This window comes from Corvus kubaryi, unplaced genomic scaffold (assembly GCF_017639235.1).
Source record: "Corvus kubaryi isolate FWS band 111438036 unplaced genomic scaffold, C.kubaryi_AGA036_p1.0 37354, whole genome shotgun sequence".
Taxonomy (NCBI): Eukaryota; Metazoa; Chordata; class Aves; order Passeriformes; family Corvidae; genus Corvus; species Corvus kubaryi.
Window position 1 is genome coordinate 933890 of NW_024581116.1, and position 23183 is coordinate 957072.

A 23183-nucleotide genomic window follows, 5' to 3' on the forward strand; every position below is an offset into this window, starting at 1 on the left:
CTATGCGTCCTTTTGGGATTCAAAATCCACCCTCTCAGCTACTTCACTCTGCTCTTCCCAGGCACTCTCTCCTTTTTCTTTCCTCCCTTTCACTCTTCTTTCACCTTCAGGAATGAATTTAGTTCCTTTTTCCCCGGAAGTAGCCAATAGTGGGAGTCAATAATTTTCTAATGGCATTCCAGATCTTTGCTCTGTCTTCCCAAAAGCCTCTAGCAGAGACTGAAGACCCCTCCCAAGCACAAAGGGTGCCACTGCAACCAGATTTGGGATCTTCAGTGCTGTCCTCTACAACAGTAGCGAGGAAGATGGAAAAGCTCCTCAAGGAAATGGAGGACTGACCTTGTGTCATTCAGCACGAGCTGTTTGCCCATTGTGTCTCCTGAGGTGAGGGGAAGTGGGGAGAGCAGAGGGGAAAGATGTCTCTAGAGGGGTTTTACATAAAGAGTGTGGGGTGTTTAGCTCAAAATCCAGGCCATAGCAGGTGGATTCCCATGGGATCTGGGTTGAAACTAGGTGGTCTTGAAGCTTGTTTCCAACCCAGAATCACAGAATTAACTAGGCTGATAAACACCTTTGAGATCATCGAGTTCCACCTGTGGCCAAACACCACAGGTCAACCAGATCAGAGCACTGAGTGCCACATCCAGTCTTCTCTTAAAAACCTCCAGGGATGGGGACTCCACCACCTCCCTGGGCAGCCCATTCCAATGCCCAGTCGCCCTTTCCATGAAGAAATTCTTCCTAACGTCCAACCTAAACCTCCCATGGTGCAGTTTAAGACAGTGTCCTCTTGTCCTAACCCCAAACCATTCTACGTTGTTTCAGAGAGGAAGTGTAAATACAGGCAGAAAAGTCCATGGCAGGCTGAGAGTGGCCCCAGGCTGGGATAAGCCCAGGAGGGAAGGGTTTGTTGGAGCTGTGGTTGCTGGGGACACCAGGAGCAGTCATGCTCTGGGTGAAGTGTCTGGGAGCACAGCCCGGCAGAACGAGTCTGGTGGGGTTGCTGGTGTGCTCACACCGCTGTGACTGGTATGAAATCCTGCCCTCACCCTGCCTCCCAGTGAGCTGTGAAGAGCTTCCCTGTGTTGTAATAGGGATGACAACATCCATCTGTGCCTTGCCAAGCGGGATCTGAGTGTGGCAGGGAAAACATCCCTGAGGTGCTGAGCTGGAGGGGTCCTGCCCATGGCCCCTGCACACCTCTGAGTACCTGCGGTTTGTGCAAGGGGCTCTGCTCGACACATACACGCTTACCAGACAGAGCTGTGTGAGGATTTGCTCCTGGGTAAAACTGGCTCTTTAGCTTCAGCAATGTGGCTTTGCAACCAGGTCTCGGGTTTTATCCAGACCCTTTCCTTGTCCCAGCCTTTTCAGAGTACCTTTACACCACGTCAGAAGTGAAAAGTTAAATAAAAACCCTGAGATTTCAGTCCCCTGTATGGCAGTAAAAAATATTGCTACTGATTTTACTTGTATCTTCTATTGCTTTGGGCTTATAAATGTTCTTGGGCATCAGGTCTGGATACAGATTCTCCATCACAGTAGCATTGATCTGATCAGATTAAATTTGAAGGAGCTACTGTGGCTTTACACGATTAAAATAAATCCAGAATTCAACCCCTCACTTGATGCTGATTATTACATTCATGTTGGGCAGCACAGTCTGGCCAGGGGAGAGAAATTGGCTCTGCTGGGTGGAGTTTGCAGAAGCCTGGCTATGCCATTGCTGCAAATCCCAGTGCAGATGGATTCTTCCCAGAGAACAAGGGTTGCCTTTGCGCTCTTCCTCTTCCAAACCGCCTGTCTCCATCTGCTGAGCCTCCACCCCTGGTGCTGTAGGAATTGTCACCACCTTGCCCAGCTCTGACTCTCCACTGAAGTGGTCCCAACTCTTTAATGAGAGGTGGGATGATTTTTAATGGAGCATACTGTCCTCACTCCCCGTAGTGGAGTCCCCTGAGGATCATCAGGAGTGCACTGGTAATTTTAAGGAATGAATTAGCCCTGAAGTGTGTCTGTGCCTGTGCATGGATAACCTGAATGCTGACTTGAGTCTCTGGGAACTTTGGCTGCCTCCAAACCCAGTGTCAAATCCCTGGCAGGGTTTCAGCATGACCTTGCACCACTCTCAGGAGCAAATCCCAGGTGTGGATTAGGAATCAGCACAGGTCCACCCTGTTTTGAAGGCTGAGCTTGACAGGATGGACATGTCCAAACCATATCAGGTGGATGAAGTCCCAGAGAATGGAAAGGTACTGTTTGATTTATAGATATTGCAATAAAGGTTTTTTATGTTGCCTCTGTTGGTTGTGGCTTTGTTGAATAAGAATATCTTAGGCACAGGCAGGTAAGAGTATCCTGAGGGCTTCCCCCTGCAAGAGCCTCAGTTTCCTTGTGTTAATGGCTTCAGACTGAACCCACTCAGTCCTTCAGTGCTTTGAAGTATCTGCATTGTTAGGGCCATTTAAAACCATCATCAGTTGAATTCTTTCTCTCCTGCACTCACTGCCAAGAAATAATTCCGAGTTAACACTTCCCTTGTTTGCCTATGAGATAACAGAGCAGCTTCACAGCATGGGGTGTGCCCCCTGTGCCCCAGCACAGCTCTCTGTGGTGATGGGGACATCACCCTTGACTGTGGAGCCTGGTGGGAGCTTCCTTAGAGCTTCCCTCACCTCCAGAGTTGGGCAGGACAACTGCAGCTGGAGGCTTGTCCAGGCTCCCCACAGAATCACGGAGCAGCGAGGATCAGAAGAAACCTCAGGAGGTCTCTGATCCAAAACCCAATTCAAAGTTAGATGTAAATTCAAAGTTCTATTGCTTGGGGTCATCCTCAGCAATATTTTATCTCCAAGGATGGAGACCCCCTCAGCATCTCCGGGTCACGCCTCCCATTTTTTATTCTCTTCATGATGGATTTCCTCCACCTTCAATCCCTTAATGTCTAACTGGGATATCTGCTCTTGCTATTAAAGTCAATTGTCTCTTTTCCTTTCACTCTGAACATCCAAGAAAAATCTGTCTTTACATTCTCTATACCTTCCCACCAGATAGTTGAAGGCAGCAGTGAGATCCCTCTTTGACATCCCTGGTTATGGCTGAACAAACCCAGATCCCTCAACCTCTGCTTCCAAATCCTGCTCTTTATCTCCCTAAACACATCAGTATAAATATATATATAGATACATAGATATATATATATATACATATATGTACCCTGACCTTCTGTCTGACTCTCCCCAGTTTGTCAATCCCCTCCTTGTGGACAAGCCCAAAACTGGGAAGTCTCACACCAGGCACGGTATCCTGGATGTGTCCTACATGTACCAAAGTCTCCCACAGAAAGGAGAAAAGTCCTCTATGACGTTCTGATGTTGTTCTGTTACACCCTATTGCACTCCAGAAGGTGTAAAAAGGATTCTCCTCCTCTGGGACTCTTTCACATCCATCCTCTTGGCATTTTGAATTTTTTTCTCATTTGAATTGATGCAGGTAAGGCAGAAATCAGATCCAAGCTAAGAGAAAGGTGAGGATGATCCCTTTTCCCTTTGTGCCTCCATGGAGAATGAAAAGGCAGCAAGTGATGAGAGGAGCCAGTGAAGCTCCATCAATCAATTCAAAAGATCTCCACAAAACAGTTGGGTGAGAAAACATCTCCTGTACTGAGTGGAGAGAAAAGAGGGAATGGTGCTACAGCACCATAGAATTCTGCACAATATCCCGGTTTTCTTCCCACCTCCCCCACCTTTGGGAGGTGGTCCATGTCCATGGCATGGCTAAAGAGAGATAACAGAGGGTTGTGCTGATGCTGGATTAAACCTTTGCCCACTGGGGCTTTTAGGGCACCTCTGAAATAAAATTAAGATGCCACTAATTTATAACTCGACACAGAGTTGGTTCCTGCCCCTAAAAAGTGCTGGGACCCTCTAAGCCCTAAGGATCATGCTGGAGGTGCAGAGCAGAGCTGAAGGGAATGCAGCAGCCTCTCCTGGATCAGACCCTGCTCAGGGAAGCCATATGAGATATTTTGATGCTTACAAAGCTGTTTAATCATAAGATAACACAGGCAGCCTGTTCACACAAATTAGGGTGGGTCCTGTTTGCATAATGTTGATTCCAGAGACAAATTAATCTCACAGACAACTTGTTGCTGCTGCAGATTTTATCCATTCAGCACATTCGATAGGGGATCAGCTCTCAGGCTGAGGAAATTGTCACAGGGTAAATTTTGAGAGGGAGGAAAGAGGAAAAGGGAAAACCAGCTGGAATTCACTGTGGTAATTGCTCCTGGATTGCTGGGTTTAGGTGGAATTTATCCCAGGCTTTATAACTTGAAGGGGATCTTTGCTTCTTGCTGATGCTCCTAATCAGAGGATGCTTAACAATAATTAATCCCTTATTTATTTTGCAAATAATACAAATTCAGTCATGGATCAAACATCCCACACCCGACCCTCCTCCATGTGCTTTTTGCCTCACTGATCTCCCAATCCTTACAGAAAAGTGTCCATTCAGTACTTTCCCAGCACTTCACAGGATCAGGGCACCAATTTTCAAGCATTCCCTTTGAAATAAAAATCTATTCAGGACATCCACTGCTTCTTCACAAATTAATTAAATTTTAATTAAACGTCACTAAGAAATTACATCTCCCGTTGCAGCCAGCTGGGTCAGGAAGGGCCATGGGGCATTCTGACAGAGCTGCAGCTTTTCTCAGCTTTCCAAGGGGAGGGATCTGTGCTGATTCATTCATAATCAGCCCACTGAATAATGCATGAGATGCTAACGACAGTCCAAAGTCCTGCAGAGGAGCCAGGATGTACTTCCATGACTCCTTTCTTTTTGAGACGAGGTGGGGAGATGGCAATTAAAAAAAAGATCATTTCAGTTTAATAAACCAGGATGGAAAGCACAGCCTTGAGGACTTTGTGAGTTCCTGATTAATTTCTGGATGTGCAATTTTTTGGGGGAATATTTCAGAAACTGCCTTCTGGGCTCTCACTCTGTTACTGCACTTCCTCTCCTGTAGGAAAAGTATTAATACCTGAAAATAAATCCTGAGGCAGCTCTTGCTCTCACATATTCCCCACAAGCACAGGGACCAGTGAAGGGGGCAATGAGGGACGTGGGGTCCTGGGAGTGAGAAAGGGTCTGGAGGGGTGAGGAGCATTGAAAATTAGGAGTTGGAGGGCTCATTTTCTCAGATATTCCCTCTGCAAGCCTAGAAATTGTCCCTGGTTAGAAGGGTTTTTAACAGAAATCCTGAGGTTAATAGCTGTAACCACAGTGCATGGCTTTGATTGCATGGGAATTCTAAGCCACCCTAAATTATTTCATATTTAGAGAGCACAAAGGCTCTTCCTGCTTTGCTCCACTGAGGGAAATCTCCAGTGGGAGGCTGGAGGAGCAAAGTCAGCTGGAGCACAAGAATCCCCAAGCTTCCAGCAGCCAACGTTTAGATGAAATTGAATGAAAAAGCAAATGACCGAGTGGTAGAAATAGAACATTTCTGGTTCATTCCCTGATCTGGATTGTCTTTCTGCAAAGAAAAGGCGGGATGATCAGTCTCTGGGATGAAGCTCATTAAACTGTGTCCAGCTCCGGGATCCTCAGCACAGGAAAGATGTGGACCTGTTGGAGTGAATGCAGAGGAGGCCACAGAGATGTTCCAAGGGCTGGAGCCCCTCTGCTCTGGAGCCAGGCTGGGATAGCTGGGGGTGTTCACCTGGAGAAGAGAAGGATCCAGGGAGACCTCGGAGCCCCTTCCAGCGCCTAAAGGGGCTCCAGGAGAGCTGGAGAGGGACTTGGGCCAAGGGCTGGAGGGACAGGACACAGGGAATGGCTTCCCAGTGCCAGAGGGCAGGGATAGATGGGATATTGGGAAGGCAGGAGGTTGAGATTGGATATTAGGAAAAGTGTGTTCCCTGAGAGGGTTGTCAAGCCCTGGCACAGGCTGCCAGGCTCTTCATGTATTGTTGGGATTCACTTAACTGCAGGAAACACCCTGGAGCTGGGCAAATCCAAACTCTTGCTTCCCTTGACACCTTCTGGAGAATGAAACTGAAGAACAGAGTAAGAATGAAGGTTGCCTTATTTTAACATAGCTGTAAAAATGCCCTGACCATGTCTGGAGGTTCTCAGCCCTCCTCTTGGACTAGAGGCAAATTAGCTGGGTTCTGGATTTTTTGGTTATTCTTCTTCCAGCAAACCGGGAAGTCCCAAGGCACCAGTGCTGGAGCACTGTTGTCCCCTCTGAAAGAGAGCAAAAGCATTGGAATGTTGTTTTTTTGTTTACAATCCAGCACCCACCCAGGGGATTCCTGGGCAGATTTTGGGAGTTTGCACTGCCTAGAGCGATTCCCAGTGGGCAACGTAGGTATACCATCCAAAAATCTTTAATATTGTGATTATTTAGGCAGGGAATAGTAATAGTAAAATCATAGAATCATAAAAGGGTTTGGGTTGAAAGAAACCATGAAGACCATGGGCAGGGACACCTTCCCCTAGAATATTTAGACAGCTAATAGAGCTAAAATTCTGAGTTCCTTAATTTAGAGGGGATGAAGAGCACCCTACATTTTATTCTGTGCTCACAGAATCCATAGAATCCTTAAGGCTGGAAAAGACCTCTATGATCGTGATCCTCAGACAGATGCTGAGGTTTATCCTGCCATTTTCACGACAAGGAAATCCACCAATGCTGCGCACAAATCAGAAGCAGGGGGTGGATCTCTGGCCTTCAGTTCCCCAGAAATAATACTGCTCCTTGTCTGCTGGGAGATGCGTTCAAAGCTGCAGGATTTGGGGACTTCAACCCTGCAAGTTTTTTCCTGTATAATTGCACAAAGCATGTGCAGTTTTTACTCATGAACTCCACTTTTACTCATGGACCTATAATTGCAAAAGGTTGGAGAGTGGTAGCCAGGCACTTTGCACAACAATAACCTGTTCCTCTTCATCCCACAGGATCCCTGAAAGATTTTTCATGCCTAGGCAGGATGAGGCGTACCCAGTCAATTGCTGGTCTCACCCCCTAACCCCATTCCTGGGACATGACTCATTTTTGGACATCCAGCCTGAAGCAAGTCCAGGAATGAGCCTCCAAGTGAAATCAGTGGGCTTCAGGCTCCTCCATCCTCCTGTAATTAAGCTGTCTCAGATATTCCCCACCAAAAAGGCATTGAGGGAATGCTGGGCTTAATCACCACATCAGTTTATCCACACTTCCCCAGTGGGCTGGGCTGGGCTTTTGCCAGGTTTTGCCATGGATCTTCCTTCCCAGACAAATGTTTCCATGCTAACAGCCTCATCTCCCAAGGCTCAGCCTATTCCTGCAGACCTCTCTCCCTAAAGACACTGAGCTCTCTCCAGCTTGTTCGTGTCACCTTGGAGGAAAGCAACAACAGCGTGTGTTCACTTTAGGATCTTGTAGGGAATAACGGATGTTCCCAGGTCCCTTAAGAGAGGAATTATCATCCCAGTACTGCTGACAGGTTAGACAGAGCTCACTGGGGTTAAGGGACCTGGCAAAGGGGGTGGAATGATTCAGTGGCAGAAGCAAAATCATGTAAATGCAGAGCTCTGGTTCCATTCCTAATTATTCTCTTCCATTAACATAATGCAGACCGCAGAGTTAGGAAACATATCCCTTCAGCCTCCAAACATATTTTTTAGGAATATTCCTGAATTCTATAGATGTCTTTATCCAATTTGACTGAAGGGACAGGCAAAATCAGCAAGAAACAACTGGACAATCCCAATTGTTCTCCCAGTTTAGGTTCTTATCATTCTCTCCTCAACAAAAACAAAATGTGCCTTTCTGAAAAAAACTTTCTCTTTTTTTAGAGGGAAAATTGTCTTCTCTACTTTGATTTTACCTTTGTTTAATTGAGAATAATAATCTATCAATTTTATTGAAAAATCTGTTATTTTTACTCACAGTTATTCACCTGAATATAGCTAATATTGAAAAAGAAAGGATTCAATTTACAGAATCACAAAATCACTGGGTTGAAAGGGATCTTCAAAGATCACCTACTCTGACCTAAATAGGTCTTCAAACTGGTAGAATCTGGTGATGAGGAAGAAGCTTAACCTGACCAAGAAACTGTTAAGTACAGCTACTGGAAAGGAGTAAGTACAGAACATGAAAAAAAACCTGAAAGAATTTTCTAGTTTCTATGGATGTTTTGGGGGAGTTTGGATATTGTTGTGAAAAACATTAAAAAAATATACATCTTGTTATATAAGAAATCAAACAATCTCACTCTGACTGGTCACTCATCACTTTTATTTTTCTTTTCAACAAGAAAGACTTGAAAAGTTGCATAAAATGCACTTTCATTTTACGTGTGCTTAAGGGAAACAAAGCTAAACTCCGAGTTTTCTTTAAGTTACTGGATTTTTTTTCCTTAGAAGGATGTTTTCTGCAAGGAAATCATCAATGGAAAATGTTTGACCAGCTGTACCCTTATCTGCAGATCTGGAAGCACAGGCAATACATGGAAATCCCCACCTCACTCGAAGTTTCAAGGGGGTGACTGGTTTTTGTGCTCGTGCCTCTTTCGATGTGAATAAGTGCTCCAGTATTCGCTTTGTTTGCTATCCATCCACTCCAGTCCAAGCAAAAACACAGGGAAATATCACCTTGTGCAGGAACCTGGTGCAGGGACCTGTGGAGTCCGTGCTGGGTTGGTTTTGTGCAGTCCTCCAAACAAGGCCTTGGTTTTGGCTCCTTCTGGAGTCTTCAGGGAATTTGAATCTGACTTGCAGCTTGCAGGAAATAACAGAGACAACCTGGATATGTCTCGATATGGACTGGACGTCGCTCATTTGCACTCCTGGCTTGGGTTTGAGTCCGCTGGAGTGAGCCCAAATGATCCCAGCCATGGGTCAGGAGCCAGCGCAGCCCAAGGACCGTTCCTGGTGGTTGTTCAGATGCAGCTGCCTTGCTCTGGAGAGAGTGAGCTTGACTGTAAGGACTGGACCAGGCCAAATGGTCATCAAGGCAGAGGATGGGCACAGGTTCATGTGAGAAGCTGTGGCTGCTCCATCCCTGGAAGCGTCCAAGGCCGGGTTGGATGGGGCTTGGAGCAACCTGGTGCAGTGGAAGGTGTCCCTGCCCATGGCAGGGTGTTGGAATGGGGTGATCCCTAAGGTCCCTTCCAACCCTAACCCCTCTGATTCTAAGACTTGTCATTGATGGATCTAGTTTTGTTTGCCATCCATTCCAAGTTTGGAATTCCTTTGTCCCTCTGGTTTTTTGCTGAGTTCTGATTGTGGAAACCGATCTGAGGACGACTTCTAATTCCTGACCTCTCTATCTCCTGTCCATTCCTACAAAGGGACTGTAGTGCAAAATCTCCCTGGTCTTCCAGGAGAACAGCAGAGAGAATTAAAATTGTTCAGCCTGGAGAAGAGGAGGCTCTGGAGAATCTTCTTCCAGGAGAGCAGCACTCAGCAGGAGTGGCAGGAGCAGAAAATCTGTTCAGTTTGGCTCTTCTTCCTACAGTCTGGACTGCATTTCCACCTCTGGCTTTGTTTCATACCCCAGCCATGAAGTGTTGGTACCACTTTGGGAAAAAAAAGACACCCCAAAAGCCCAGACACACACACACACATACACACACACACAGAGACCTGCTTGGGCTTGCATTGCAGGTTCTCTGCCCGGGAGCAAATCACTTGGGAAATTTAATTAAAGTTTAATGAGGCACTTTGATTGCTGGGCTGTATGCCTGCTGGAATTAATGTACAATGAAGGGGCGTCTCGTCACGCTGCTGGCAAGAGCTGGCAATAGCTGGCAAGTTCATGTAGAGCAGAGCATGTCATCCTAAATCACCTTTTGAACCCGGGAAGGCAGCAGGGAAGAGCAACCAGGAAGCTCTGATGGATCATGTAGTGCAGCAGGTCCTTTACATGGGAGTCCCATACCTTGGAGAAATTCCCTCAGAGTGGCTTTTGGGACTTTTCAGGAGGTTGGGGGATGGAAGGCAGGCAGGGTGGGGTGGGGGATATGAGTTGAGGGTTTCCTTCTCTTCTTTCCCTGGAGCAGGCAGGAGCCTGGCTTAGAGGGAGCTCTGTCATGGGAGATCCTGGGAGAGCTGGGACCTCCATGGATCCTCTATGGGACCATGGTGCAGAGGTACCCAACCTGTTCATTGCTAGTGGAGATGTGGGTTCTGTTCCAAGTGAAGGGCCTCCAGACCACCAGGGAAAGGCCTTTTGGAATGCCATGCTGGTTTGGAGAGGGACAGTCAACCTCAGGAGTGTCCCACCTCCTTCTGCCTCAAAGCAAGGCCTCCATCTCGGAAACGATCTGCCACAGATCCCATATGGGATGTCCAGAGGTCCCTTAGAACCTCAGCATTTCTGTGAGAATCACAGAACCATGGAATATCCTGATTTGGAAGGGACACAAAAGGATCATGAGTCCTGCACAGACACCCCAACAATCCCACCCTGTGCATCCCTGAGAGCGTTGTCCAAACGCTCCTGGAGCTCTGGCAGCCTTGGGGCTATGGCCATTCCCTGGGGAGCTGCTCCAGTGCCCCAGCACCCTCTGGGGGAAGAACCTTATCCCAATATCCACCCTAAAAGGACACATGGGACATGCACTCTGCTGAGAATTCCACCAGACTGTGCTGAGAGCTGTGGAATAGGAGACCAAGGGATGCCGCTTTCTCCAAGCCATATGTCCCATGTCCTCTGTGTGTGCACACACACACACACACACACACGTATAAAATCATAAAATCACGGAATCTGAGATTGGTTTGGGTTGGAAGAGACCTTAAAACTCATCTCATTGCACCCCCTGCCATGGGCAGGGACACCTTCCACTAAATCAGGTTTTTTCCTTCTATTTAATCTAAATCTACCCTCTTTTAGTTTAAAACAATTACACTTTATCTTATCATGGCAGGCCTTGCTAAAAAGTTTGAACCCATTTTTCTTATCTATATATAAGGATCCCTTATACATACATATATGTGTATGTCATATTTCCTGTATGTGTATATTTATATTTATATTTATATTTTATTTTTATTCTTTATTTTTATTTTTATTTTTATTTTTATATGTATATTTGGTATCTCCAGTAAATGAGAGGGATAGAGTTGGGAGTACTCATCTTATATATATATATATATATATATAAAACAAATGTGTATGTGTGTATATTTTTTATCTCCAGTAAATATGAGGGGGAGAGTTGGGAACATATCTGAGTGGTGACAATCACAACCATGTGATGCTCAAGACAACAAGTTTGCCCTCAAAGGAGGAAATCCAACAGCTGGTCCCAGGTCAGGGGTGCTGAGGAGCCTCTTTTAAACCTCAGGTTTTTGGCATCCTCCCTGAATTTTGGCTGAGGCCCAAACGGGCAGCGTGGAGACTCTTCCCTCACCAGGGAAGCAAATCCAGCCTTTCCCACTCCAACTTCACGAAAAAAGCCCACAAGCCGTGTTTTGTTTATCAAAACAAATAACACGGGGTGGTGGTGGTGGACAAGGATTTTTGGTGCCCCAGCTGGTCAGGGGTCGGTGGGGCTTGGCATCCCTTGATACCTGATCCCGCTCCCTGGGATGCCGGGAGGGAGCAGCGGGATCGTGACTCAGCCCCGCATGAGCCGGTTTCCTTCCTGCACCGCCAAGCCTGGGCTTCTGATGTTTTGTTTGCCGTGGAGCTCTGGGGGCCAAGTGGGAGCTCCTGGAAATCAAAGGGAAAGAACAACATCTTGGGCTGGCCGAGGCCGGGTGCGGTGTCCTGGCTGGATGGGACACGGGGGAATTCCGGGTGCTGAGGGAAGAGGGCTGGGAGACACTGGAGGAGAGCACAGGTCAGGGCTCCAGCACAAAGCTTCTTGTCCCAAAAATTCTCCCTGAATGCAGCAGCGCTCCCTGGATGCTCTTCAGCTGTCAGAGGGAACCCTCATGGGCTCCTTGAGCTTGGCAGAGGAGGAAGAACAGGGCTTTTCCCTCTCTCATTTCTGCTCAGGTCGTCCTCCAGTCCTCCCTCTGGGTGAGGAATGGGACCTCCAGCAGCCTCTTTTGGATTGAAATGGGAGTGAGAGGCAGCTCAGCTCTCGTTAACCACCCTGGACAGGAGATCGCCAGATTTTGTCTGTTTTCAGATTTCTTCTTATTGATGCTGAAGACAAAACTCTCCATCAAAAGCTGTTCAATGTTTGGACACATCCAAACCAGGTGACCACATCCAAACCTTCTCCAGGAATGTCCTCACTGCCCCTGTCCTGGGGCAGGGGCAGGACTTGTGGCCTGGGCACAGCTGTGCTGGGATCTGGGGTAATTTCAGTGGGAATGGCAACACTTGAGGGCTGGGGGTCTTCTCTGTCCTAATTTCTTTACCAGTCTAAGTCTAGTGCAGGTCTCTCCATGTTCCTTCCATCATCCAGAGGTGGCCCTGGACATGTACCAGCCCTCAGGCAGTGCACAGGTTCTGGCTTGAGCCTTGGGGATGTTCCCAGAAGAGTGTTAGGAGAGCACAGCTACATTCCAAAAGGAGACTGGCCAGCACTGGATTCTACTTATTTGTTGCAAAAAATATGGAGAAAATCCCTGTTTTCCTCATTCCCTCCATACCCACTGCACAACCTCCCCCTCCTCCTCAGCCAGCCGGGCCACCAGACCCAACTCTGCCACCATCCTCCCTCTGCCAGCACCTGATTCCCTGGATGACAGAGGTGGGCAGGATAACCCTGGATCTCCAGCTGTGGGGGCTGCCGTGGTTGGCCTTGGCTCTGGCCTTGAAGGGGCTCATCTGAAGGATGAGGAGAAATGCTAACCCGGGGCTGGATCTGCTCCAGGTGGGCACCAGAGGTGACTGCTGGGTTTGGCCCTGGATTGGTGCTGAGCCTGATCCCACAGTGCTGAGCCTGCACTATCCACCAGCAGGCTCTTCTCCCCAGATCCATCCTGCCTTTGCCTTGGCACATTCCCATGCAGCCCCAGCAGGCAGGGAGAGACCCCAGCCTGCCCACAGCCCTCCTCGTCCCCCATCACCCTCCTCGCCCCTGTTTTCCTATTCCCAGCATTTACCCTCCCGCACGTAGCCCTGGGGGAGCCAGAGGATTGTACACAGAGGGAGAAGTTATTTTTCCTTGCCATAAACATCCAAGCCTTTCCTCGGCCCCTTCTCTTGAAACGTGGAGGTAGGACCTGGACTCATAACATCCGGCAGGAGGGGTTGGCCTTATCTGCCAGGAAACACTCAGCTCCGGATACATCCTCCCCTGCTCCCGGCACCCCAAGCAGCTCCCACTGGCAGTGCCGGGCAGGAAACCACTCAGCAGCTTGTCTCATTCCCTCTTCTGGAGAGACGGGAGGGAGGGCCTGATCCTGCCCTCCCTGCTGTGGGGTGTAGCAGGGTTGGGACTCAGGGTGGGGTGGGGGGGAAAAAAGGGATGGAGGGGGAAGGTGAGCAAAAAGGGGGCAAAAGGGGGTTTAGAATTTGGGGGAGTTGGCCATGCTGAGGGTCTCTCTAGGCTCTGTCACTGATTTGCAGGGTGAGCTCAGTCCAGTCACCTCACTCCTGTCTCTGCCTCTACTTCCCTCACCTGGTTCTGCTTTAAAAAATCAGGGAAAAGTGCTGTCTCCCTGCTGATTTCGTAGCAGGATCCAGATCCCTCGCACGGGGCAGGGACCCCTCGTGCCAAAGGCAGCACAAGCACTTGGTCCTGTTCAAACTCTCGGGAAGAGACAGATCATGTCTCAGAGCTGGTCAGAAAAAGGGCGTGAGGGAAGGAAGAATTATCTGTTTTACAGACAGGGAAACTGAGGCATGGAACATCCGCGTGGCTGTTTGTCACCAGCACCCACCCCTGCCCAGTGGCACTGGGACAAGCAGAGTGAGGACAGAGAGAACTCACCACCTGCTTAAGGGATGCAAAGGAAATTGCCCAGGGCATGACACACACGGCAGCTCCCGGCCAGCCCAAATCCCAGCTATCCGGGAAGGTGACCTCATCCCTGCTCCCGATGCCTGGCAGCGTGACCTGCACAGCCATGGGGGCCAAGGACTGGCCAGGGCCACCGGACACTGGGGGCAGAGGGCTCACACCCTGGTCACCTCCTGGCAAGGAGATACCCCTGTCCTGGCCCAAGCTGGCACCCCCAAGCAGGAGCCCAAATGTGGTGTGAGGCCGTTTTATCCCTTCCTGCAGCCCTGATTTGATTTTCCTGCTGGTTCCCAGGCTGGGGACAGCAGGCCACAAGCCACAGCCACAAGACTCCTCAGCCTGCACGGAGACAGCCATGGGCTCCTGGATTTGGGATGGGGAGGGAGGAGAAACGTGCCCAGGACTGACGCAGAACGAGTCCTGCTTGGGGTGGAGACCCCCCCAACATCCATAACCACCGTGGCCAGCATTCTTCCACATGGATGTCCACCTTCCAAGCAAAACCACTCCTTCCCACCGCTGCCAGTCTTATTTTCCACCTGCTCCCTGCAGCAATGCCCTGCATCCCAAAAAAATTGCTGTGAGGCGGGGGTTGACCCATAGCATCTCATTTTCCATCCCACCAGAGAAGGGGCGGATGGTTTTGCTCCTGAATCTCATCTCGGCTGCAGTGTCCTGGAGGTGGAAGCCGGCTGCTCCCGGCTCTGGGCGTGTGCCCGGATCCGGCCGTGGCTCCCAGGGAGCCGCACCTCGCCTTGGCTGAGGCTCCCAACGCCCTCGGGGGGCCCTGGCTCCCAGTTGGGGCCTGTAGCTGTTCCTGGCGTGCAGAGAGCACAGGGACAAGCTCCCACCTCTCCCCACGTGGCTCCGGGTTGAGCAAGTGGGGACAGGCTTGGCTGGCGGGGCTCTCCATTTATCCCAGCCCGACGGGCTCCTTGGGGATGGGGTGCATGGAGAAACCCCTTTTCCTGGGGAAATCAGACTCTGGGAGGTGCTGGGAGCTCTTGAAGGGGGGTTTGCTTCCACTAACCCTGCACGGGATGAAAGCAAGGAGGGAAAAGGCTCATGGGGTGGTGCAGTTGATCCCGTTGCTGCTTGGGGCATGGGAATAAGGAGAAGGACCAGTAGGAGCAGCCAGTGTCCTGGAGAAAGGGTCCTATAGGGTAAGAATGTGACAGCCCAAACCAGGCTGGTGGCAATACCCAGAGCTGATTTTTGGAGGGGGTGGGACCACTGAGCCTCCTCCCCAAGGCAGTTTCACTGTTCTCAGCTGCCTCTCGGGCCTGGGCCACCCCAGGGATTGCAGGGAGAGATGGAGAAGGGAAAAGCAGGACTTTTCCAGCCCCACTCCTGCTCCTGGCATGGTCCCATATGAGTCAATGATGCTGGGCAGAGAGGCCAAACAGGATCCTGGCACCTCCCTCCCTCCAGCTCCAAAATCCTCTTGGAAGAGTCACATTTGGGCTGAGCCACCCCCGTCAGGGAGCCACTACAGTACCTGGGGCTGGCAGGACACCCAAAGGTGTCCGTTCCTTTCCCCCTACAAACGAAAGGCCAAGGGTGAGTTTGGATGCCTGAGAGATGGAAGAAGGAAGAGGCAGGATGGGAGAGCTGAATCCAGGGGATAAAAGTGGGGCATGAAGGAGAACAGGACAGGGGCTTGTTGATGCCTCCCCAAATACTCACACAGCCTTCACCTTCTGGGACCATGGGCTCCGTGGATCAGAGACATCACTTATGGGAGACAGGGCATCCGGAGGGACAGGATTGGGTTGGATTGGATTGGGTTGGGTGACCTCTGGAGACCCCTCCCAGCCACCACACAGAGGTGGCATCACAAAGGGCACTAGGAAAAGTGCTCCTCCACTTTTTGAGGCCAAGCTGGAAGGGCCCAGCCTGGGAGGACACTGCTTTGGGCAGCGTTTACCCTGCCTTGGATCTCCAGAGCTCCCTTCCAGCCCTAACAACTCTGGGATTCTCTGTGCACGGCTTAACCTCAAGGACAGCAGGGACACAGCCTGATTTAATGTCTGGCAAGAGAAGGCTGTGATGTTTTTCCACGGACAACAACATGGATTAAGCTTTTCTCTTTGCTGGCCAGGCCTGAAGACCATCACTCAACATCACTTTCACGTGGCTCCCCAAATTTGGCCCCCACACATTTCTGAGGCCTCATTGCCTTGATCTGCACCTGAAACAAGGACCCTTTTTAAGATCCTCACTCCGTGGAGCACCTTTAAAGGTGAATCAGCCCAAACTGGGAAAGAAAAGGGAGCCTTAAATGTGACTAAAACCCATGCTCCAGGCACTGGCACTCGCTCCATAAATTGGCAACATCATCTACGCTCACCAAGACAGCACAGGCAAAGCTCTTGACTTCACTGTGATATGGAAACAGGATTAAAAAGATCGTATCTGGGAGATGGCAAAAGCAGAATCAAGGCCAGCAGTGACCTGAACCCCGAGACACTCTATGGAAAGTGAGGGTAGGCACTCGTCATGCCCCGAGTTGGTTTGTTAGAAAGCAATCCACAATTTGCAAAGATAACCACAGATCTTTGTTTTATTTATAAAAAAATGGAAGTAGAAAAATTTGGCTGAAAATACCAACAACGACAACGACAACAAAAATATAAAAAAATAGCACTTGAACGGGAAATGTTTCTGTTTTGAAAACTGTTGTCAATAGCGACAGCAATTTAAATCATCGAATGATCATTGTATAAAAACATATTTATTTAAATTAAATATTTTATGCAAACTCGTATCTACACTCATTCAAAATGCATAGAGCCACACAAAAGAGATGGAATGTCTAGCTTAAAAATCAGTGAACTTTTGGGTTGTTTTTTTTTTTAAGTATTCTTTGCAATTATTATTAATACATTTTGGGGACTAAAACCAGGAAATCATAACCACGTTACTAACTAATCATTACCAAGTGCCATACAGTAAACACTAAGATTAATCATGTCATATAACTGATTTAAAATAAAGCTTCATCTTTATGGAAAGGAAGAGAACTCGAGCAATACAAAATCCGAGGGGGGCGGGGGAATAATGGAAGGAATAAATCAATGTACAGCTTTATTACAAGCAATAAAACGCCAGAGTTAGGAGAGGCATTGGGCACTGTGGCTCCAAACACAGAGCCTTCCCCTTCAAAGGATGTTTGATAAAAAAAGTGTCTGCTACATCATCACCTCTTGGCCAAAATGTTCATCCCAGGACCTGCTCCCAGGGGTGGATGCCGGCCGGATCCTGCCTTTCCCAGCCCTGATCTTGCCCCTCTCCAGAACAGGTTCAGCACCCTCAGGGCTGGCTGCCCCTCTCCTGGCTGGTGTCCCATCCCTTCCGGGGTTTCTTGAGGGATGAAGCCCCCAGTCCATGCTCCAGGGCAGGAGATGGGGGGGGGGGTTAATCCCCGTTGGAACAGTCGGGCAGGTCAGGGTGGCTGCAGCAACGCCGCCACCAGAACCCAAAACCAGCTCACAGACCTTCAACAAAATCTTCCCTTCTGCCACCCCTGCCTTTCAGACCCGACATTTGCAGGGTGCTGCCGCACTCCTGACTCCAAAGCAGGGCTGGGAATGCCCCAGTATGAGGGGCAGCCTTCCTGCACTCCCAGGAGCATCCCCGCTTTGGAAGAGGGACTTGGCCAAAGGGCTTTGGCATCGGGAAGTGCCCCCTGGCCCCGGTCGGAGCAGAGCACTCCAGGCTTTGCACGGTGGTGAGCCAACGACCCAAATCCTTTACCTACAACACCGAGGAGACTCCAGGGCCCTGCGGTTCGGACTCGGTCACCCTGAGGGGCCGCGGGCGATGTCCCCAGGGAGCAACGCCTCAGAACAGTGTCGGGTCCTTCCTCGGCCGGTCCAGACGGCCCCGGCTGGGCTCCTAAGAGACGCTGTAGTTATTGTAGTAGGTGGCCGTGGCATCGGCCAGGACGGAGATGAGGCTGTTCTCGGAGCTGTGGGAGCTGCCGGACGCCGGGACGTGCCCATTGGCCAAGGCCCCGCCGTGGTGGTCGCCGTGGCCAGGGTTGTTGAGATACTGGTCAAACTCATTGCGGTCCATCTCCCCCAGCAGCTCCGCTTGGCTCAGCTGGTCCAAGGTGTCGAAGCCGTGGTGGTCGGGCGGCGGGGAGAGCTGGCCCAGGTGGGCATGGAGGCTGGGAGGGGGCAGGGAGGGGAAGGCGGGTGTGTAGTAGCTGGGAGGAGGAGGAGGAGGAGGAAGGGGAGGGCAGCTGGAGGCCGGGGGGATCATGCAGGTGGCCGGCTGTGGCATGGGGCTGAGCGGGTGATGGCCGCACGGGAGGGAGCCGCCCGCGTACTCCGGGGAGAAGGTGGCACCGGCGAGGTGGGAGCGGTGATGCTCCTCGGGGCAGGGTGAGGAGAAGAAGCTCTGCTCGGGGTCTATGGCGTCCAGCGGGGACATCTCCGGCGGCGTGGGCAGCCCGTAGGGGTAGGTGTCCACGCTGGTGCTGCTGCCGCCGCTGCCCGGAGCCTCCCGGTACCCCCGCACAGCCGGCAGCCCCGGGCGGGGGGGGTACTCACCCGGGCCCTCTTTGTCCCCCCCAGCCCGGCTGCAGGTCCGCTTTTCCGGCACAGAGTTCTGGTCCCGTGTCAGGCTGCCCAGCAGAAAGCCGGGGTCCACCCGCTTCCCGATGCGCTTGACCTGCTTCTTCCGCCGGGGCCGGTACTTGTAGTTGGGATAATCTTGCATGTGCTTCACCCGCAGCCGCTCGGCCTCCTCCACGTAGGGACGCTTCTGCGACAGGCTCAGCGCCTTCCAGGACTTCCCTGAAACGGAGGACACGCTCCCTTAGCACCCGCAGTCTCCCAAAGGCTCCCGATATCCCAGCTGGCACACGCGGAGGACACATCCCAAAAACCCTGCAGGAGGACGAGGTGGCAGTGGGTGCGAGAAGAAGGGGGGAATTGAGGCCACTGTGGGGTCTCTGACTCCCTTCATCCCCAGTCCCCACACAAGGCGGGCTCGGGGTTAGTAAATAAATCCAGGCAGATGAACACTCCCAGCTCCTTGGGCTGGGACAGAGAGCTGGGCTGTGGAGCAGGGACAGCCAAGGCCGTGCCTGGCTGAGCAGGGAGTCAGGACGTGGTGTCCTTTAAGGTGTCCCAGCCTGTGCCCTGCCAGGACTTGCACCAAGGCACAAGGAGACCTGGGCACTGTGACAGCTGGTCTGGATGGTGAAAGGTGTCCCTGCATGGATTAGATGGTCTTTAAGGTCCCTTCCAACCCAAACCATTCCATGATTCTGTAATTCTGTGACCTCGCTCTCCCTGTTTGAGATAAAATGTTCCCAAGACACAGGACAGAGAAGCAGCACTGGGCAGGGGGAGGGGGGGGTTATCCCACAGTGAAGCTGTCCCAGGCTGCTCCTCAGGGTAAGAGGGAGAAATGAGGATACAGATCAAAGCCTTTGATGCCTTCCCATGGCCTGAGACAGCAGAAATAACACTAATAAGCTGAGATGCTGCATGGCAAAGCAGCAAGGAGAAAACCCAAACCACCAAAGAAAACACCGCAGAACTGTCCAGGGAAACACAAACTTTGGATAAGAGGTTGGGCAGCAAAGCTGTGTTGCAATTCGGGCAGCTCTTTCTCAGCCTGTCTGGGCCAATAATTTCGGTTTGCCCTCTTGGTTTCACATCAAAATGGGGATTGGGAGAAAGGGAGAAATAGTGGATGGGGAATGGGAAACAAATGTGTGCGCGAAATGGGTTGTGATCCCCCAAAAGCAACAGCAGAAATACACACACACACCCCAGCCACGCAATACTGGGACAAAGTGGGACAGCAAGGACAGGCCAGGGAAATTTGGGGTCCCTCCCTGCACAGCGAGGCAGCACCCTCAGGGTTTGCAGCAGAGAAGTGGCAGGGTGCCTGTCCCCTGGGATGCAGGACACCATCAGGACACCCTGAAGGGTGACTGCACACCTGGAGTGTGGGACAGTTCTGGGGTGAGCACCCCGTGGGTGACGGGGTGGGTGCACGGGTACTGCTCCCGGGGTGCTGCTCCCGGGGTGTGGGACTCCATCAGGCTTTGCAGCCCTAGGGTGCTGCATCCGGGCTGGCTTTGCATCCCCAAAACGGCCAGGTAGGTGTAGGGGTGTCCTCCTGCTGCGTGCCAGACCGGGTCCCCATCTGGGCAGGGTTGGCATCCCCAGGGATGGCCGGTGGTGCTGGGGTTCCCAGTCCGGGGGAAGGATCTGGATGGGATTTGCACCCCGCGTGGGTGCATGGTGCCCAGCCCGGGACACTGGATCCGAACGGGATTTGCACCCCGGGGTTGTGCGTGGATCCCCACGCCAATGCACTGAATCCGGACGGGGTTTTCAGTCCAGGGACCGCAGGTGGGTGCCTGCGGACCAAACCCGGAGCGCTGGATCCGAGCAGGGTGTGCATCCCATGGGATGCCCGGGTGGGTGCGTGGGTGCCTCCCCCGGGGCACTGGATCCGGGCAGGATTTGCACCCCCGGAAATGTCCCGGTGGACTCAGGGGTACCGAACCCGGACAGGGTTTGCACCCGCAGGGATCTCCGGTGGGTGCCCCAGGGCACTGAATCCCGACAGGATTTACACCTGGCTGGCTGGGTGGGTGCTCGGGTGCTCACCCCGGGGCACCGGATCCGGGCAGGGTTTGCACCCCAGGGGATGCTCGGGTGAGTCCCCGACCTCCCGCCGCTCCTCGCCCCCCAAGCCCGCGCCCGCCGCGCTCCTCACCGAGCATCTTGCTGAGCTCCGCGTTGTGCAGGTCGGGGTTCTGCACCGCCAGCCGCTTCCTCTCGTCCTTCGCCCACACCATGAACGCGTTCATGGGCCGGCGGATGCGGCTCTCGGAGCCCTTCTCGCCCTGCGAGGCTCGGGGGGGGTGGCCCTGGGGACAGCCCCTCGCCCGCGTCCCCCTCCAGCCGCTCCGGCCAGGGGAATGTGCTGAGCAGCGCAGCCATGGCCCCCCCCGCCCCCCCCGCCCCGCCGCGCTGCCCTCGGGGTCCCCGCGCAGTCCCAGCCTCCTGCCCGGCCTCTCCCGTATTTATGAGCTCCTTGGAAAAAGCCTCCTCCAATGACACCGAAGGGACTCGCTGCTCCTCCTTGTTTGCAAACTCCTCGGCCCCGGCCGGGATGGTGCCGCGAGAAAACTTCTCCCCACCCTCTGCCCGGCACCCCCCGGGGAAGCAGCACCCCCCCGGCCCCCCTTCGCCTTCCCACCGCCCCCCTCCCCCTCTTTTATTATTATTTTTCCTTATTTTGCCCGCTGAAAGGAAGCGAGGAGAGAGCTGGAAATGTCCCTCCCCCAAACAGCCCCGCTGCCCTCCTGCATCTCAGAGACTTCAAACTTTAAAGGCTCGAGGTAACACAGAGAGAGGAGATAAACGCACTGAAAACATGGAAAGAAAAGGAAAATGGCACCGAAAGGAAGATCCCACTGGGGCGCACAAGGCCCCTCCCCAGAATTTGGCCAGCTGCAGGAACCCTCTTTGCCAGGGGAAATCAGGGCATGGATCCCACAGGCAGGGACATCTTTCCCCCACTCCTCCTGCTTTACCCACCAGACCAGGCTGTGCTTTGCCCACCCCATGTGAGTTTTCACCCCAAATTTCCAGGTCCCCTTGTATGGGATGGAAACTGGGACGCAATGAAACTGCTGGCGGGTGCTTGTCCAGCCTGGTGGGACTCCTGAGGAAGCTTTTAGGGGAAAACAAGGCAGGGATGGGGCTGGGCACAGCTCAAAGAGGTTGAAACATCCCCAGTCCGTCCCTGCTGCCCATTCCTGGACACTGGGAGACAAAGGATCTGTTCCTTGCTGCTGCATTTTATGGAGTGCTGCCCCATCCCACAAAGCCTGGATGGAATGGAAGTCCCAAAGTCATACAATGTGTTCCCCACTAACCCCAGCTGGGTGTTCACAAGGGTGGGAAAGTCATCCAAGCAGCATTCCCCTCACTAGGACAAAGGATCTCCAGGAAGGTGATGGCACCGAAAATCCCCAGCTGGCTGCCCTTTCCCAGCTCATCCCCGCAGCCTGCCCTGAGGAATGTATCTGGTGGCTGGATTCCTTTATGACTCTGACCCGCTGACATGGGGCTGCAGGGCTGCAGCGGCTCCGCTTTGACTGACCGTGGGTTTCCTCTCCGCGCTGCCAGAAAAGCAGCGGGACGGGGTGCGGGATGGGCGGGCGTTTCCTGGGGCTGGCCAGGACTGCCCCATCTGACCCCAAGCCAGGGGGGAAAACCCCGGCGCGGATCCCAGGCCGGGGAGCTTGGGCAGGTTTCCCACGTGCCTGGGTGTTCCTATTGACTCTTGTCAGATTAGGAGTGATGGAGAGAGCTCATGTAAATGTGAGCCGGGCAGGATCCGCCTGGGCTTCCTGGTCCCTCCCTTCCCTCCGCACAGGAGCGGGATGGCTCTGGTTTCGCGTGGATTGCAGCGATTTTGGGGTCAGGAGAGCTGGAATCTGCCAACTTCGCTCGCAGCAGAAGCAGCAACTGCCCTCCCCGAGCTTTTTACCGGGACCGAACTAAAACCCTGCGGAAGCAACAACATTTTCCAAAGGAACTGATTAAATCTATTAAGCTATTTACAAGTGGGCTCCATCAGAGCTGCGTTATCTGGGAATACAACAGGAAGGCAACTTCTCTTAAATCTAAAAGGCGCAGGAGATTTCCTGGTCTCGGGACAGATTTATACACCCTTTCCACACACACACAGAGGAGCTGCCTTTTATCTGGGGTTTGGAGCCGGGCACGCTCCTGGGGACAGCTTGTTCTGTCCCAGCAGCTCCAGATCTCTCCCAAAGTCCCGTCTCACGCCTTGAAGTGCCGGGATGGAAGTGCCGGGATGGGGCAGGGAGGGAGGATGCCAAACCCTCCACCCTGCCCTGCACAGGTCTCCCGGGTGCACTTTACAGACTGGAGCTGCTGCAGAGGTTGGCAGCGAGAAGTTGGGAAGAAAACCTGGAACATCCTTAATTTCGTTTAGTTCCCTTTAGGAGGGGTGGAAGTGCCCTGAAAAAGAGGCTACCCGGGGTTGCAAGGTTTTATTCTGAATAGGGTGGTTCTTCGGGTAGGGTGATTACAGTGCATGGCTCAGTGTTGTTTTTTAACCCTCAGGATGATGAGGACCTGGATATCATCAATATAAAAACACCTCTATCGAGGCCCCAGAGGCCAGGAACTTTTAGTAGTAACAGCAGAGTTTCCCTTCCTGGGGAAATGAATGAGATGGATGAATTCCACT

At 52.0% G+C, this 23183-nt stretch overlaps 1 protein-coding gene across 1 annotated transcript; it reads right to left on the reverse strand.

Annotated features, from left to right (window-relative positions):
- Window positions 1-16467: 16467 nt before the first annotated feature.
- On the reverse strand, window positions 16468-20939 carry SOX7 (SRY-box transcription factor 7). The gene is given in 3 exon segments (XM_042032932.1): window positions 16468-18724; window positions 20670-20803; window positions 20805-20939. Coding segments are annotated over 3 exon segments (1131 nt in total). The 5' UTR covers window positions 20897-20939; the 3' UTR covers window positions 16468-17819.
- Window positions 20940-23183: the final 2244 nt, after the last annotated feature.